Source organism: Apostichopus japonicus, chromosome 6 (assembly GCF_037975245.1).
Source record: "Apostichopus japonicus isolate 1M-3 chromosome 6, ASM3797524v1, whole genome shotgun sequence".
Lineage (NCBI taxonomy): Eukaryota > Metazoa > Echinodermata > Holothuroidea > Aspidochirotida > Stichopodidae > Apostichopus > Apostichopus japonicus.
The window spans coordinates 18,223,614-18,243,369 of NC_092566.1; the positions used below are offsets into that span (position 1 = coordinate 18,223,614).

General features: G+C 37.9%; 1 protein-coding gene and 1 long non-coding RNA gene across 2 annotated transcripts in view; one reads left to right on the plus strand and one right to left on the minus strand.

Annotated features, from left to right (window-relative positions):
- The first annotated feature begins 2,294 nt into the window (after positions 1-2,294).
- Positions 2,295-19,756, plus strand: part of LOC139969200 (protein FAM149B1-like) — a 68,732-nt gene continuing 51,270 nt past the window's right edge. Inside the window, exons 1-2 of the mRNA XM_071974083.1 lie at positions 2,295-2,396; positions 3,299-3,485. Of these exons, the coding sequence (XP_071830184.1) occupies positions 3,349-3,485 (137 nt within the window). The 5' untranslated portion in view covers positions 2,295-2,396; positions 3,299-3,348. The remainder of the gene's footprint in view (positions 2,397-3,298; positions 3,486-19,756) is intronic.
- On the minus strand, positions 14,668-16,721 carry LOC139969256 (uncharacterized). The gene is made up of 2 exons (XR_011793688.1): positions 16,108-16,721; positions 14,668-15,685 (listed from the first exon to the last, which is right to left on the minus strand). It is a non-coding gene; the product is annotated as an uncharacterized lncRNA (long non-coding RNA).

A 19,756-nucleotide genomic window follows, 5' to 3' on the forward strand; every position in this document is an offset into this window, starting at 1 on the left:
CACTTTGTTTAACTTAACTCTGTTGATAAGATCTTTATCAATTAACTGCCATGGTGCACTTCTGCCTGTGTATATACAAAGAACCCCAAGTGATGTATAATTCGTAAACGGTCACACATCCATAACATGCGATATATATATATATATATATATATTTATATATATATATATCTACTATTTCTATGCAGATTTTGATATGTTACTAATCAGTTAAATACAACACTGTATACGTGTATATATTCTTTGTATGTAAAACTTAACCAAATAGAAGGCAGTTTTGCCGCTGATATGTCATGATCAGGCGTTAAGGAGGGCATTTGTGATGAATGGGGTGGGGATGGGGGAGGGGGGAGGGGGTTCGCTGTTACTGTCATGGCTGGAATGCATGCGGCCACTCTGAGGGGGAGGGGAGAAGTGCCCCGGTAGGGGTCATGTGGCGAAATTACATTAGTAATGTTTCAGTCCCCACAAACGCACCTCACAGACACGGGACTGTGCATGAAACAAGAGCCATTCATTGAATTAGTGAAACACACGGGGCTAATTGTCTTTGACAAAAGTGCACCATGGTAACCGACATGGTCCAAATTACTTTGCTAGTTGAAGTACAATAGTCCTTAAAATGTTGTTCAGATCAAGTGTGATGGGACTTAAATATGACCTAACTATGTCATGGTGAGCATGATAAGGTTATTTGTGATGAACAGCTCCAGACCGCCCTCTAGTTAAAAAGCTAAGAATATATCATAGCGCCTCTATATAGGCTCTTAAACTTTTCACTTCTCTTTGATTTTCGTTGGATATTTTCAATATAGAATGTTTACAACGTTGACGATGAAGAAATGTCATAATTAGAAAATGTTTAGAGCTTTAATACTTTATATTTAGCATTTGCAATTCCCATCTCCATCAATTAACCTAAATCTACTTTGGAACGAAGAAAGAAAAACTAAAACTTAAAACTTAAAATTAAAAATTAAAAAGAGGAACTAAAAATGAATAATGATGTCATATTAGACTTGCCATCAAGCCTTTTTATATAATATAAACAATCAGGGCCTCGATACTGCATGTGTCGAAACTGAACTCGCGCTCTGGACAATTAGAGTCGAGTCGGTCGTATTTCCGTGTCGATATATAGGAAGTTCACTTAGGCCAGGCTATATCTGATCCTTATAATAATATCGCTATATTGTATCGAATCAGAGACAACTCAACTTCCTACTTCCCTTATTTTATATTTTAATATATATATATATATATATATAAATATATATATCTCGAGAAAGGAAGATTCAGATATCAAATTGTTAATACAAGCAGCTAATTACGTCATCCTAATGTCATTGCATATTTTCATTCTGGTTTTCCTCTCTTTGATCTCTTCGCTTCCCCCTCACCCTCCCCCGAGTAAACCCTCCCCCCCCCCTTTTCAGCTGCATCAAGTTAGGTATCAGAAGCAGAAAAGTGATCTGCCTAAAGTAAAAGCGCGAGTGATATATCAACCTTAGGTAATCACGATTCTGCAGAAAGAAAAAGACGAATAGCGCCACCTATTTCACTGTCACCTTTTAACCCGGTTGAACTTGTTTATGTTTATGACTACTTCTGTCAAAACTTTGCAGATTTGCGAGATTAAACAGTTTCTAGTGTGGAATAAAGGTTTAAGTCTTAATTTCAACTGAATACTAGTTTCTTTACTCAAAGCTGTTATGATTAAATTTTTATATGTAACTTGATGAAATAATATCACCTGAACCTAATTCCATAACCTAAAAAAATATACAGCAGGAGCTTATGAAATGAAGCATATTTTTTAAACTAAAAGTTGCAGTTTTTGAGATGTAAATTATTAAAATATCTTGGATTTAGAAGAATGCATTGCACAATCATATGTGATGTCATACATGGACCAGAGATCGGTTACACTAACGAGTAACCGAATGAAAAGAAATTATGGTAGTCGGATGGATTTATGTGTTTCTTCTTTTGTGCAGTGGGTCGGGGTAAACCCCTTCCCTGCGTCAACCCTTCCTACTCCAGAAAAAGAAAACATCGAAGTAAAGGCGACCTGACATAGCAGTTTAACGTTATTATAGACCTAATATAGAGCCTAAATCACTTCAGAATGATTTTTTTCCTTCTTTTGTTACTGTTGTGTCTACTTACACATGCATGTAAGTCTATCCTCACCCCGCCAAACTGTCTCTCTGCAACAGCGCTAAGCACTATGGGAAATTCCCCAAAGATAGATTGCCCTCCTTGCGTATACTGCATGCGGGTTGCGACATCGTGAACGGAAGCGGTTATGTTGTGCTTAATTACTGATACGAAAATCACAGACTTTGATTCAAGTGAAGAGTGGCCGCTTTCAAAGGATTATTATTCATCTTAATGTATTAAACTCAGTTCAGATATTCAACTTGTAGGATTTATTAAGCGAACTTGCTTGGTCAACTGTTATTTCTCTTTGCGAAATATCGTTAAGACTGCTATAACGACTTGGTCACCATGGTAGTGTTAGACGCTAGGCCCTCAAGACTAGTTATGTTGTGTGTGTACATTATTATGCTACTACACACAACGTACAGCAGCCTAGACCTACTGTAGGTTAGCCTAGGTTAGGTAAATTAACTGTATGGTGCTAGCTGCAGAGCGCTACACAATAAATAAATTCTTGTACAGTTAGAAGATGTTTATGTGAAGGAAGCCTGCGGTATATTGTTGGATCTGCAACAACTGAATAACTTACATATACCTAAACAGAATATGATAACATTGCATTGGAAGTTGTACAGAGTTGCTTAAGATGGCTTCTTGGTATTTGTTGTGCTAGCCAAGTCTCTCCACATCAACAGTGTCAGTAGGCTTTCATTTTATTTGGTCGTGATTATTTGACTTTTAGTCTTGGTGTGGATGTGAGACCTAACATTTCTATATGTTTAGTAACTGATTTCAGTTCTGTAGCCAAATAGTGAAGATGTAAACAATCAGCCTTTCTGACAGTCCTATCTTTCATTGTGAACTTTAATTCTAAGACCAAAAGCCTACCCAAAGTTTTCTGTTTCGATCCAGGCCATCGTTCTTTGTATGACCTATCGATGCCATACTACTAGAACTAGGCCTAGATGTCAGCTGACATTTATGAACCAATTAAATTGGCCGAATGTTCATCTTGCTGAAAGAACGTTAATACAATATTATCTTGAAAGGCATTGGACTTCATTTGCAACACACCATTCTGATTAAAACTTTCCCATATTGACCGGTTTGTTTCCGCCTTGTCTTGATCATAAAGGCTAAAATCATTTTAGCCTTGTGCAGTTATGAGCAGAATAAAGATCGGCAATGTTGACATTGCAAAGTGCCATTAGCTTTCCATTGCGTGATCAACAGCAGCAGCAGATGAAAATGCTGCCATCCAGGGTCATGTCGGCAAAGAGACCTCGGAACAGAAATGTTTTCAAACAAGAGAAGATCGAACGGTAAGTCATAAGTAACTTTGTACAAATTTAAGGAATTATCTTAGGATTATACAAATGTTCCATTCTGCTTGTAATTAGGCCTACTAATAGGCTGGTTCAGAAAGTAGTTTTTTTTTTCAGCTGTGCATAATAACAATAATTTTACCAAGTTGATATATATGTCTATATCGGTATGAACTCTCTTACAACTGACCTTACACTGAACAGCTGATGAGCACACACTAGACGACTGACTTTTCTGTTTACAACGCATACTCATTTTATAGACTACATGTACGTTATTTCCCTGAGTGTGGTAGGTTACAGTTTTTAGAACCTCTGTGTAGTACAGACTACCAGTTGTCAAAGTGCTACTATGGTACAGTACATGCTGAGAAGCTTGAGTTGCCCTGGCTAAAGCCAGTCTGACTAAATTCAGACTAAATCTTCATCATCGTAGTTGTCAGCGCTCACTCACTTTCCTCAGTAATGTCACAGCAGATTCATTAACTGTTTTTTTTGTTGTTGTAATATTTCTCAGGACATATACATGTATACAGACAAATACAAGATTAAACTTATATTATTTAACACGATAAAACTATTTCAACCCTATCGGCAAAGTACAAATTACTGTGATACTCCATTAACTGTTCATTCTAATGGTGCTAATCACCTGCTAACTGGAGTAGTTCGTACTACTGAGGTATGTCAGTAAAAGTAATGTACATTCTACAGAACATTGCACTGATAAATTAACTTTACAGTATATATATAAGTAACATGTATTTTACAGAACATTTGCATTGTAATGTGAGTGAATCTGGTGGGTTGAAGATTAAATGTTACATACGTAGTGTTCATAAAAACAAGCAGCTGCTCTCTAGGGAAGGAATTATTAAAAGATTTCATTGGTCAGCCTCATTTTGAAAATTATTGTGTGAATAACAAACAAATGATAGAAACACCATACAGTATAAATACCCCAAAACTATAAAGAATTAAGATAATAAAAATTCCACTGTGCACTGGTTTTATCCTTGGGTCATGTTTGCTAATAGTAGTTGTACCATAGGTCATTGTCTTAAACTCCAAAAGTCACAAAGTAGGATTAATATTCGGCATAACTTTTTTTCTAAAAGGGTTGTGAATGAGTGGAACGGTTTGCCTGAGAAAGTTGTACTTGCAAGTAGTGTCAATGGGCTTAAGAATGCTTTGGACAAGCACTTAAAGCATTGTACCTGTAATCGGGTCTGAGTGTTTGTGTCTTCAGTTTTCCCCTCTCCTATAGGGTCCTTGATGGGGACTTGAGTGTCCCTCCTGATCCTTTTTGTCTACTAAACTAAACCAAACTATTTTAGCAATTCTATTAAGTTTATGCACACTATCTCAGGGAACAATTTAGTCTCCATATTTTGAAAATCAGTTTTGAAGGTTCTACAGTATGAACATTGATCTCTTATAAAATACTGCAGTGCCTGTCTCCGAAAACTTCTACAACTTTTCACTTGTATACAGTAGATCTAGCAATTTGCCCATTTAGCATACAGTAGCATTTTGAGATGTGATACTGGATAAATGAGTCACTGTAAATGCTGTATACTGTACGTATTCCGTTCAGTGAAACAAACTTGTCATTAATATAGAAACCATTGAAGCAATATTGTGTATGGCCAAGTATCAAGTGAGGGATTGGGGGAAGGGGAGGGGGGAAGGGGAGGGGCTGGGAGTGATGCTAGGAGTGATGCTAGGAATATCTTATCTAAAGTGTTTTTGTATCAGAAAAACAGAACGATGATTAATAGCCATTCTGGTTTGGGTGCAGATTGGTTTCAATTCACATCGTATTATTATAAACTATTTTCATTACTGTTTATTCACTTTAGATGAGAAAAAGAAGAAATATTTATCAGAAAAATAGAAATTGTTTCATGTTCTTTTTCGATTTACTCAAAATTGATGTGTGCAAAAAAAAAAATCATCCTGCCACAAGCTGATATCATAAAACAAGTTTAAATGATCAATAGCAAACATTAATTTTTGCACCAACCCATCAGTGGTTAAGGCAGTAGACTTGTGATCTAAGGATTACAGGTTCGAGCCCTGGCCAGATCATTGCGTTGTGTCCTTGGGCAAGGCACTTTATCTCCATTGCCTCTCTTCACCCAGGTGTATAAATGGGGACTTGCGAGGTGACTTGTAAATATAGTTGCGTGCGCCGGTTTGTGGCTGCACCCTATGGGAAGTCCCCCAGAGGACACGTGGCTGTGGTGCACTGTGGTGCCCCAGGAGAGATTGTTTGAATTGTGCACACTTTGGTGTGTAGGCGTGACAAGTTACCAATGACCAAGGATAAGTTACACATCCGGGACAGCAAGTTTGCTATAATGAGGATGTTCATTAATCAAGAATCATCAGAACTCATAAACTTGTTAAACAATAAAATTACCCATAAAATAATGATTACAAATGCTATAATTTGCAAAGTACAGTAGGCATACAGTATGTTATCTCCATGGGTTACATTCAAAGTGTTATCTGTGAACGTCTCCACTCTCTTGCATGCTAAATGTGCAGCATACTGTAAAATACCTTCAAGGTAAGTTCAGAAGGTGTACCTTGCAAAAACAACTGCCAGATTGCCCTGTTAGATAGGACTGGGACAGCAAATAGGTAGCTGCCAGCCTGCCTACCTTGTATACTGGCCAAATATCACAAGAATAGTTGAACCACTTTAAACTATTATGAATGTATAGAATAGGACTTACAGCTTTACCATGTATCTATATTCATGATCTCCCATGTATGTAGTTAACATATAAACCTGTTGATTTTCTCCTCGTTTCTTGAACCCTTCACAGTCGTGGGTATAATACATTTAGGTGTATTAAATTGCTAATAGGTTTCATCCTTCACTCTATTATACATGCATGTGGCAGTAATAAACTACAGTAGGAGCAATAATCAGTTTATGAAGGTTACTTACTGTACCGTATACCTGAAGACATGACTGGGGGTGAACATTCCTTGTGACCTCTCAGATGCCGTATCTAAGGGGAGCTGTCAGGCTCCAGTAGTCTGCAATCTGCTATTTGTCATGTACTGTCTAATGTAGTGATTCATGTATTAACATCAGTTGGTGTTTGAACATTATCATGTTCTGACTCAGTTGCCATGGTGATTAGTCATACGTGTCAAAGCCAAACTGTTCTGTTTTGAAATAGATTTTCTATATTCATGCATATATATTTCAATCTAATTTACTTTAAAGTTGTGCAGCATAACTTGACTGTAGAAAATATGCACTTACAGACCACATTTACTGAATTGTACTCCTTTGTAGATGTACAGTACATTATAAATACTAAATTGAACTTAAATCATGGGCCAAATACCTAAATTACAGAAGAGGGTTCATTATAGTTCATTTATAATGGTTTCCAGAACACTGTGCATCACTATCATCAAGATACATGCCTTTATTAAGGTCTACATTGAAGAAGGCCTACTGAAGTAATCATACATTTCTTTCACATTATCATGCAAAAAGGAAGTCAAAGTTTATAAATAACATAACCTTTCTTGGAGATTCTGATCTTCCAAATCCTTCCCAGGGACCCAGACATTGAGAATTATTAATAAAATTTCAGGTAATTAAGTCCCTGGATGAATTAAAACTGAGATGGTGGAAGAAACAAACAGTATTTTTGAAGTTTGCTTGAGAGTAATTAATAAAGTGAGAATTATTTGGCTATCTAGCAAGCTTCTAAGGCATATATCCTGATGGTCTTTCATAAAGTCAATGTGGTAGGGATATGATATATGCATTGAGAGGAAAACACACACACAAAAATAAGGATGGTGGGAGGGGGTGGGGGTTAGGTGAGGAGAAGAAGGGAGGCATGATATCGAGGCACTTTTGAAGTTGTTGTTAGGCTTGTTCACTGTCACAGAAGGAGAAAATTGTTTGAGTTCTACTCAATTTAATGTCTGCTTTACTCTTTATATGCAAGCTGCTTTTACACTGTATCTACCTCATATATCTGCTATATTTTCATGTATGCTGAAGCATGTCTTTTTCACAGTATATTTGTATAGCCAGGCCTTTGTGCCATCTACAGTATGTCTCTTTTTTCCCCGCTCTTTTTGTTGAGCCTTTTGAGCTGGAGATCCTTCAATGTTTGGTCGTAATATCGGGAATAATTTTAATGTAAAAGTTTTGTGTAGCAGTTTGTCGGCTCTGAATTCCGTATTTGATTAAAATTACTATGGTTCGTACAAAAAAAAGTGCTTCACATCTTTGGAGTTGTAGCAAATTGACCATTTTGTTATGGGATACTGGATAAATTATTCCTGGGACATGTTCAATATGTACCTCAAACTACATGCTTTCATAGGTTTACCTACAGTATAGTACCAGGCAATGCACCCTTACGTGTGAAGATTTCAGTCTACAGTTCAGTAGCTTACAATAATCTCACCACATAATCTACCTTTACACAGTTCACTGAAGTGTATAAGGGATTATACTGTAGGTTCTTGCCTACTAAAGATGTTATATATACAGCACTGCAGGGAGCTACATGTGTTCCAGGGTCCTGCAGCTCACGGAAGTCTGTTAGGGATTATACTGTAGGTTCTAGCCTACTAAAGATGTTATATATACAGCACTGCAGGGAGCTGCATGTGTTCCAGGGTCCTGCAGCTCCCTGAAGTCTGTTAGGGATTATACTGTAGGTATTAGCCTATAGATGTTATATACAGCAATGCAGGGAGCTGCATGTGTTCCAGGGTCCTGCAGCTCCCTGAAGTCTGTAAGGGATTATACTGTAGGTTCTAGCCTACTAAAGATGTTATATACAGCAATGCAGGGAGCTGCATGTGTTCCAGGGTCCTGCAGCTCCCTGAAGTCTGTTAGGGATTATACTGTAGGTACAGTACTAGCCTATAGATGTTATATACAGCAATGCAGGGAGCTGCATGTGTTCCAGGGTCCTGCAGCTCCCTGAAGTCTGTTAGGGATTATACTGTAGGTACAGTACTAGCCTATAGATGTTATATACAGCAATGCAGGGAGCTGCATGTGTTCCAGGGTCCTGCAGCTCCCTGAAGTCTGTTAGGGATTATACTGTAGGTACAGTACTAGCCTATAGATGTTATATACAGCAATGCAGGGAGCTGCATGTGTTCCAGGGTCCTGCAGCTCCCTGAAGTCTGTTAGGGATTATACTGTAGGTACAGTACTAGCCTATAGATGTTATATACAGCAATGCAGGGAGCTGCATGTGTTCCAGGGTCCTGCAGCTCCCTGAAGTCTGTTAGGGATTATACTGTAGGTACAGTACTAGCCTATAGATGTTATATACAGCAATGCAGGGAGCTGCATGTGTTTCAGGATCCTGCAGCTCCCTGAAGTCTGTTAGGGATTATACTGTAGGTTCTAGCCTACTAAAGATGTTATATGAAGCACTGCAGGGAGCTGCATGTGTTCCAGGGTCTTGCAGTTCACTGAAGTCTGTTAGGGATGATATTTTAGGTTCTAGCCTACTAAAGATACAGCACTGCAGGGAGCTGCATGTGTTCCAGCATCCTGCAGCTCACTGAAGTAAGGAGACCGCCGTTGAGATGGAATCAAGTTGTATCCATGGTTACACGCCCAGGCTTTCTCTTGGGTGACTCTTCTTCAAAAGTACTAATAAATATGGATGCAAGATATGATGAAGATTAATCCAGGTCTTTCAAGTTTTGGTTTCATCGAGTGTGAATATCGACATCATACCTACTGTACAGTACTGTACAAATGTTATAATGATGTACATTACTGTATAGTAGATATACTGTTGGTTAAGCACACCTGCAGAAAAGTAAGTCAGCTCTCAAGTATGGTGTGTAGTTTCTTTCTTCATAACAATAAGAATTAACTGAACACCCATCTTTGTTTAGGATGAAATCTCTTGAAGCTCTTATTGATTGGTTGGTTCATCGTTGGTCCAGTTCTTATGAATTTATAACACTCACTTACTGTACTTCCCTCATATACATATGAATGCATTATGATGTCCTCTTATACAACGCAAAACTTAGGAACTGAGGGTCCTTAGCTCAAAACTGCTCAAAATGATGTAGAGGGATGGTAGCCACGTAGAAGATAGAATAATAAATCCCTCGCACACCTCAAAACTAATGTTATCGAAACGATCAAAATTGGAACAATTTTGCGCGATCTTACCATGCGAATGGTCAACAAAGGAAGGAGGAGTCAGGGCCTGGATAGATGGTAGCCACACCCCCTGTTTAAAGACTTGACCAATTTGAGCGTAGTATTAGAGGATAATGCATTTGTAAATGAACTGAGGGCGTGGTTAACAAATTCCCAAAACAGGTATAACATGGTTTGGGGGAATCTGTACTATCTATGTGCTTTTGGTCTTTAATGTTAACTGCTTCAAACACAAGGGTAGCTTTGATTGTCTGTCAATATTGACATAAAGTTATTTCAATTTCCTTGTTCGTTCTTTTTTTTGAGTGAAATGTATTTAACAGACAATAGGTTTAAATACGTAGGCAAATGCAACATTGAAAAAATGATTCAAAAAGCTGTGATCTCATTTGTACTTTTACGGCATATATTTGCAGAACTGAATTATTTTGCATTGAATGTCACAGTCCTATGGCATATATGAGAAGACCTCCAAGTACTATTAACAGAGAGAATAATAATATTTCAATTTACTTCTAAGGCCATGCACCAAAATTTGCAATAATAAAGATTGCACGGTGAAAAAAATGAATCATAAAATTTCAATTTGTGTTGGACCTTAATTTAAATTTGGCTGTGTCTGTCTCTAATAAGGAGTTCCAAATATAACCACAGACTATTGATCTGTTAGTTATGATACAGCCATTTGTGGCTGCTGTAGTACATATGGTCATGTGGAAAAGAAATAGGAAAGTCAATAATTTGAACAATTTGCAGCGAAAATGATTAATGTCATCATTTCCACATTTTGCAGCCAAAAATTGATACTTAAATGGAAGCACAATCGCAGAGAGACGAGTGCTAATATTTTGACTGCGCTGTAACATTTCTAAATATACCTTTCACTTTAAAGAAAAAAATTGTTAGAACTATACTGCGGCATCAGAAGTTACACTGTATTATTACAAGTTGAAGTACTGTTTATGTCAGCTATCACCAGGGCTGGGGGCAATCACTTGATTTTTTCTCCGCACATTGACAGCACTTGATATCTTTGTCTAATGTTTTACATGATACATAAGGATTGTGAAATTGAAGGATTTGGCTAAATTTAGCAGATCTATAATTAGTGAAATCAAGTGAAATTCAGAACTTCCACCCATTTCCATTATGTGTAGAGACAGCGCCTGAATATTTCGCCTGTTTTATTTTGCCCCTGGAGGTATTTATGGGCCAAACAGCATTTAATCAATGATTTGAACATTTGACTCCATGGCTACTCAAGACATTGGGGGTACTGTAGGTGATAAATGTTTTCATGTGTTTCTTCTGGGTGTGGCTGTTATGTTCATTGACACATAATACTTTATACATTAAGAGTTTGTTGATATAGAATATCAACTGTCTGAACTGTTAAGTCAGACTTTGTTGTTAACTGCAATGTTCCTTGCAGGATAAGAAATCTGCCCCCAAGGGTGACCCAGTCTGAACCCCAAAATCATTATTAATATAAATGTGTGGGAGAGATGATAATGATGAACAACTCTCCCAGACAGTCTCTGCAAACATGTACAAATATCACATTCCATTCTACTGTACTTTCATTTAAAGATATACTATAGATGCCCCCCCTTCATGTCTAGGGGGCTGAAACAATTCATTATGACATCACCAGGGGGGGCTCTTGTGTATTTATTTTATAAGGTGTTTTCACTGTCTAGTTATTACTGTATTTGCTTCACTTCTCCCTTACCTGTCTCCTCGCAACCTTACCAATCTGGCTCTTCCATGCCTAGAGTGAAATGGTATCCATTTTAGCAATGTACTCCCTCTATGGCCAGCTACTTACAGTCGAAGCCCCCCCCCCCCTCCTCCTCATTCTACCACCTCAAAGTGCCAGGAAGTGTTTTCTCTTAGACTTTGTGTTTTCTTCGGATCTGCGTGTTTTCTTCGGATCTTTGTGTCTTTTTCGGACCTGATGTGGGGTTCACCAATCACCAAGTGATTCAACTCATTAAAGGCATTGAAGACTCGCCCAAAACCGCGTGCGGCCATCTGAAAAAGTTAACTTTCTGTTGCTTGCAAGTGACGTTTTGAAAATGCAGACAGTAATGAACGTGATACCTTGTCCATCCCTGTATCGTTTTTACACTGTGCTGTGCGTATTGACCGCAGCTGTATGTACTGACTGTAGCAAGCTGTGTGTGTATTTTCTGTGATCGATGGTGGTGTCTAACACTTCTGTTACACCTCATTCAAAACTAGGTCAGATTACCAGCGTTAGACGTCTTTTTTGCGCAAGTCTTCACACCCTTTAACACTGCTCACATTGAAGGAGAATGCAGAAATCATAAACGGTTTGGTTTGTTTTGTATAGTAGGTCCTACATGCATTAGAATTAACTGCTCAGATTTTACTATTAACACTACAGTAGGTTGCTTCATGTATAAACAGTGTTATGTATACATCTTTGCAACGTAAAAGCCATTTTCCAGGTGTTGGTTAGCATTTTGAAATTTCTTCTATCAGATAAATTATACCCTGTTTGTCTACCCTCTGGATCAATCAGTCTGCAATTAAGTTAGAAATGATTTGTGCATAATAGACATTTAATCCAAAAGCTATTTTAACCAGTGAATTAATGACAGTAATTACTCCTGCTTTTGTTGCTAACTTATCATTTTTATTTGTCTTCAATTAATTTAATTATATCATCAAGTCTCGGGCCCACATTGAAAGCCAGTGTTGTCTTGTCCCACCCTATGTGGTCCAGCATTAACACTTGTTTACCATATCTACAGCACTGAATAACTATTCTTTAGGAGGTTATGCATATTTAATGATAAATTGATTCTGTGTGAGGCCATTCAATCTCCCACTGAAAAATCTGTCAATAGGACTAAAGCTCCTCCTAGGCCCAGATGAGGTACTATTGCTCTCCTTACAAAGTAAATCAGTAATAGAGTCAATAACCTTTTTAACACCTTAAGGTCCTATATTAACCATGGATACAAGTGGGAGCCATTGTTATTATAGATGGGTATGTTTGTTCTGTAATTAGCCTCAGGTAGAACTGTCTTAATCAATATGCAGACTTTTTGTGCCCTGCTAATAGGTGTAACTGTAGATGCATAATAAGTTAACTGCAATCTGTGCCCTGAGTGATTTGAAGAGCGATTTATGGAGAAAACAGTGTTGGAATTATCCAGGTGTGAGTTACATATTAAAGGCAAGGATATCATAATACATCATTGCTCTGTTTGATTTCTGCTAAAATGAAACTATGAAATTAAATATCATTTATTTACCAATCCCATAATCCCTTAATTGAACTAGAACAACTGTATTTGCATACAAATATGTATCATTGTAGTGCACAGTGAAGGTGAAATTTAGTTAATGTTGTCGATAATGGAGGGGTCTTTGTTAATACTGCAACCCTTTTGAAGTTATTTCGGTCACAAATTAAGCCAGTTATTATTTAACAGCACATTTGTTCTACATTATTAAATGTAATATTTCAAACGTCATCAGTATTGCCCCCAATTTTTGCCAGAAATGAAACGAATGGTCACTCATGTAGAAATATTGATGCGTTTTAGCCCACCCTCAAACAATTAGTCCTCATTGATACATTTTATTATCTAATTGTACATTCCTCATTGTCTGGGTCAAACTTTAAGAGTCAGTTCCTCCTGGAAAGTATTTTTGAAGACCTTTCTTTACTTTTAAGCAATTTGGGACATAAGTACTGACGACCTTCAACGTTGTTGGGTCTCAGTAGCCACTGCAAGTACTGTAGCAGCTGGGTACTTCAACACTACAGTATGTCTATAGTTAATACTCCCATTTCTGAACTACTGCCCTCCCTCCCCCCTCCCCCTCCCTCACCCTCCTCTTCTCTTTTCAAAGTCTTAAAGAGGCCATGACACGAAAAATCCAACTCATCGAGAGTAACTTCCTCTGAATCTATGAGAAAATCTATGTTCAAAACTATCCTCAACACCTTGAAAACCTCAAGGACTAATTAGTAATTAACGTTTTAATATTCGCATCCGAAAATAGATATCTGAGAATGCGATTTCACAACAAGACAATGATGACGTCATGTTAGGAACACACGTGCAAAGCTCAGGCATGTATCGGATGCGCGACGATCATACCGTTCCATATACAGTACACGCACATTTACACTGAGAGAACAACCACTGTATTACGCTATATCGTTAGAAATTTCAAGTTTGTTTTACAACTGTTGTAAACTATCCGAGAGAAAAGCCGGTCCGTTGTGTTGTTGGGGCTGCATAAATATCATTACCCATGCAATTAGCCTTCATCCATGGCTGAAGGACGAAAAAAAACACGGCGATTATGACCAAGTTAGTGCACAACACCAGCGCCGATTTCACTGGGCCTAGCCAGTATGCAGCTCCGAATGAAGCGATCCCTCCTTTTTGTTATGAAATAAAACAAATGGACTTTAACGGTTCGACATAAAAGAGTCATTCTTCTGTCAAGTAATCCACAAAAAACTACTCTGAAGACCAGATCGGGGAACAGGAAACCTCCAATGGGGCAAGTGGCGATCCTTAGGAGGTAGCGCGCCGAGCACTAGTAGTACTATAGTATTAGCGTTACTACACTGAAGTCGCAATAGACGAAGAGATTTTACTGTATCATCTAAATTAACACCCCCTTCATTGCTCTATTGTAAACTAATAAGCTATGAGGTTAGCTTCAGAAGCGATGGGTTACATCTTCTTGTGAACAAATCTCAGTGCCCCAATTTATTTCTGGAATATGCTGGATCAGTTAATTATAGCAATAATTTCTTATTCCTATTCCAGGAAAACCATTTATTATGTTGTGGAGGGAGTGGGGGTAATGGGGATGGGTCAAAATAGGTAGGTAAAAAGATTTTATTCCAAAGGTTGTTTAATTAAATCTCAAAGCGATTTATTTTAAAGTCACAGAGCCAAAAATTCACACAACATAGTTCAAGTGTTAAATCATTGAACAAAATTTATTCAATATCAGTTCTAGACAGTCATTCTGGACAATCTGAACTAACATTAACAACAATCATTGTATTATATGACATAAAAGTAAAACTGTACTTTCCATAAACATTATCATTCTTAAATTACACTTATGTAATTTGTGACATCAAAGGAGGTTAAAAGAAAACAACTTACATGAATTTTTTTGCTTTAAGCCTACAAAGCAGTTGCATGTCCATCGCTATCAATCGTTGTTGTGACAAATTAATTAGAATAATCCAGAAGCAAATACAATACAGGGTTATTTAAACCAAGAAACACTGCACGACGCAACTCACATGCAAAAATGTTACCCACGCATGACGACACGTACAACACTGATGGGCAATGTGAAACACAGCATCACACGCATTAAAACAATCAAAGACCATTAACAGGGTGTACTGCTGAGTTTTTGAAGAAAGACTACAAAACAAACCAACTGCTGCTGAAGAAACAGTCTAAACATTCAAGAGTTCTGCTGCCTCCATTGGTCTTTATTATGACTTTTCTGTCAAATATCATTGGTGATATGGATATTTTGGCTTCCAGATTAAAGGTACGAATCAAACGAGGTAAATGCCCCTAAAAAGGTCAATGCCCGTTCCCTTATGCACATATTATATGACATCACGGTCACGCCAATACTTGTGTCCAAATGCTTCAAAACATGCCTTTTCTTTTATTGTTGATGTTGGGTCTGGAAAATAACCTTTTCATCCTGAATTAAAAGTCTTGAATTTCAATATATCAACACTGAGGGAACCCTGACGGATTGATAATCCAACACAATCGTAGTTTAGAAAGGCTTCCTATACAATGAGTTTTCTCCTGGCAACTTGAATCCAGTGTAATGACCATTGGCTGGAAAATCACTTCTGATCCTTTGGACTGCACATGATGGTAGCACAACCCTGACGTGTCTTGCTAGGAACCCCAAGTATCATTAAACCTGTTGACCGTAGGCTATGTATCTGTACTGCCTGGGAAAAAATTTATGAAAGTTCAAAATGTATTAATGTTGGCCATGATGTCCACAATAACAAGCAGGCACACAATGTACAGTTATGGTTACATTTGTTGTGATCATTTTACACCTTCCATGTATCATGAAACATTCTTTTGTTTCAGAAAATTGATTTTCAAAACTCCAGGCCAGAGTACTAGCCAAGTAATAATGAGTATGAAATAACACATATAGGCATGGCTGCATAATGCAACTTACATCCCCGAGCCAAACTTTCAGTATGCAACCAACCCTACTAGTACTACACACTCTACATATGGGTTGTAAGTTACCGTAACACAACGCACAATACGGTTTAGGGTGTTCCGCGAATTCCAACAACACATGCACAAAATGGACTGGATTTTGTTTTTAAATGCTTCGTTAATAAATTCTTACCAAGTTGTATGTTCCTTGCAATGGTTTCGAACGGATTTCTTCTTCGATATGTTGTGGAGCTTCAATTTCGGCTCGTTTAACAGGCTCGAACTGATACGGTTCTAACACCTCCGCTCCACCCTCAGCGTTCGGTTCAATATTGGAATGATCATCGCCTTCACTCTCTGCTTCGAATATGAGAAAGGGCACTCTAATTATAGCCCAATTTCACTGCCTAGTGAAGAACCATTATCACTTTGAACTTCGGTTGCCGCATTTGGCTCTGGATCCGCCATTTCACAGGAAATTTTGATTTGATATCGCACTTGTGATCGGTGTTTTGTTTAGTAACTACCAGTGTTATGTGTGCTTGTCTACTGTGTACGTGAATGGTACCGTAGCAGCGACAACAAATATGTGTTCAAAACGTGACGTCACATGACGTCATGCGAATCGGAAAATTTTCGAGTAAACAAAGTTTCAAACGCCGAAAAGGGTAAATTCATTCTCAATTTTCGACTTGAAAAATCAAGTTTTAAACTGGCAGATTGGTTGATACATGTTTTAGAGAACATTCTTTGATGGATCCCAAAAATATAGGACTTTGAAATTTTCGTGTCATGGCCACTTTAAACTTTTCATTACTGTTTGATACCGCTATTTTGTCTCTTGATATTTTTGTAACGTAGTCACATTTATCTTTCACTTCTAATATAATTTGCCATGATGGAGTTGCTAGGGATTCTTTATTTTTGTGATCATGGATACTTGCCTGACTCAGACAACAATGACTGGAATCCTTTTGTCTGTTGTTTGCTATTGTTCTTTCATCCATTCCAATTGGACAGTGCTCATGTTTGCTATTGTTCTTCATCCATGCCATTGTTGACAGTGCTCATTTACTTATCCACTGTTCCCAACCCAATAAGCACCAATGTACTCTTCAGTAATATTGGCTGTGCAATCAATCGGTACGTATGAAGATTTCCATACGACAGTTTCTCATCAGTATTACTTGCTCAGCAAATGAGTTTAAGCATATATAATGGAATTTTGGGAGATAAACAAACAGACACAGGGGAAGCTGATCAAATTTACTCATTCATCCTCCGGTAAAATTGTCATCCATTAGCTTTTTGATGTCTTGGCAACTTGTTTGGGACTTGAAGAATAAACTTCTGACTTTTGTAGAGCTCTCTAGGTTCCAGAAATTTGTGACATGGGTCCTGTCAAATCCCAATTATGTTGTGTTTCTGTGTAATGTTATGATATATAGGGTTGCATAGTAAGTTTCAAACAAATAAAATAGTAAGTTTACTACAATTCTAATAGACCCAGGTAGAGAGCTAATATTTAGAAATAGTACTTAAAGTTAGTCAGTTCCTGATTGGGTTGACAGTAGAGAATGTTTTTTTTTTGTATTTAGCATCAGTAGGGCCAGTACTGTACATCTTAAATTTATTTTGCTTCCTTACTTACATGTCTCCTTGCTACCAAAGCACTCTCTTTCCCTGAGCTGTGTCTAGAGTGAGCTGATAAGCTTTTCATCACTCGTACATCACCCTTGGCAACCAGATACTGTACTTCTGGTCACTGACATCTCTCAACTCATTGCAGATACAAACGGTACTAAAATATGTTAAAGTAGTGCAAAAAGGGACGATTTAGAAAACCCTACTCAGGGCCATGCCACCTACTGTAGTCACATTCATGTTGCTTATCCTCTTTCAAAGGGATCAGCTTCCTGTCTTATATGTTAGTTTTGATTCAGATATTCCCTGATTTGCTGGAACAAAAAAAAGAAGCTTTCTAGAACTATAAAACTGACTTCCTTTCAAATTCTTCTTCACAATTAATTGGTCTTTGGCAATTAGAGAGGAGGTCAGCATCCTGCTGTGCTTGTGGGATAATTGTTGGACAGTGTTGCATTCTGGGTTAAAGCGATGTTAATTTTGAAGCCTGATAGACCGTTGCGTTGCCATAGAGATCTACAGTGTAAACTTGTCACACCATAACTTCATGTTTCTCTGGCTCTTTGCATTTATCTCTCACAAGTTTAAAATTCCTTAAATTCTTCTTCCTATGTGACTGTAAAACTGTGAACATAAAGAACATACATTCACTGACTTTTAGCTCAAAAGTCTACCTTCCATTCCCTCCCTCCCTCCCTCTCTTCCACCCCCCCCCCCTCCCCAACCTCCAAACTAGCTTTCAAGGGCGGACTGTTGGACATATCACAAAAGTAAGTTTGATCAATATATCCATTTTACTAGGAACTCTGCAGGAACCAATCTACATGTTTCTAAGGATCGGTCCATAAGTCAAGAGAGTAGCACTGTACTACTACCATCTAAGTACATAGTACATTGACCACCCCCCCCCATCCACCCCATAATGTAGTGCATTGTTGCTAAGTTACTCTCGTCCATCTTCTTACTCTGATGCCTTATTGACCCTCTCCTTTGTCAAGTTCTCACACTGTCCCAGCTTGAGGTTGAGACCGCCTCATGTGGTGAATTGAACTCTTCAAATCCACTGCTATGATTTGAATACAATTTAAGAATGTGAAGGTATTGTTTCCAGTGTATCCAACTGCATAAAGAATTAAATCCTAAAAATTTTAATTTCCCTCCATACTCCCAAAACAAAGAGGATATCATGTAAGACGTAAAACTGCATCAATATCAAACTCATTAGTCGCTGGTTGGAAACAATCACTTCTGTCGATCTGTTTTCATTCCATGCTGTTAGGCTGTCACTTCAATGATCTTCTCAAGGGTGGAATCTTGAAATATGACGGATAACAAAGACGACTTGACAGAGGTTTTAAAAATTGTTCCACGTTTTTTGTGTCCTTGTGGTATCAGATAGTTGACACTGAAGTTTAGTTGGGTAGCAAAGTCAGGAATTGAAACAAGCTATTAATGAATCACTCATGAACAAATAGGACCGAGATCCAAACTGGGGTGTGGGAGAGGGAGAGGCAGGGATGCTGTTACTCTCCCATCATCCCAACACATTCCCTTGTCAGTTTACCTAGAGTTACTGTATGTCTGCCTCCCTCTTCCCCTCCTTGATTCATACTATTGATATGTTGCTTTGTAAAGATTGAAATGGTGTTGTGTTTGTGGCTATTAACTAATTGCAAATGTTCATGTTCGAAATGTTTGTAGAATAACTTAGTAACAGATGCATACAGTCATGAATTTCAGGTCAACAGTTTAACATGCCATTTAAAACTTGTGTCTGCACACAATAGAAGTCGGGGCAAATTTTTGATGAGCGTCCAGTCATCAAAGACGACCAAATTTCTGATCGATTGACCAAAAACAGCTTCGATTGACCAAAACCAGCTTTGGAGATGACTAATTGTTAACATAAAATTTAGATTTCATTGTAACGTACTGTATCCCCAAAAAACCTGTTAAAAATGATAAAGAGGAATCATAAATAACCTCCATCCCTTTGGAGAGAAAGAAAAGAAAAATTTTGGTAGCCCTATGATCCGACCGAAAGGAGAGTTCTACCAGTTGGCTAAAAGCTGGTGTTCTATTCACCAAATCTACACTTCTCTCCTACAGACTGCATAACCACATTTATGATTCTAAAAAAGTATTGCATTCTTTTTATAAACTTTATCAACTCAATTCTTGACTGAAGCTCTCTTTTA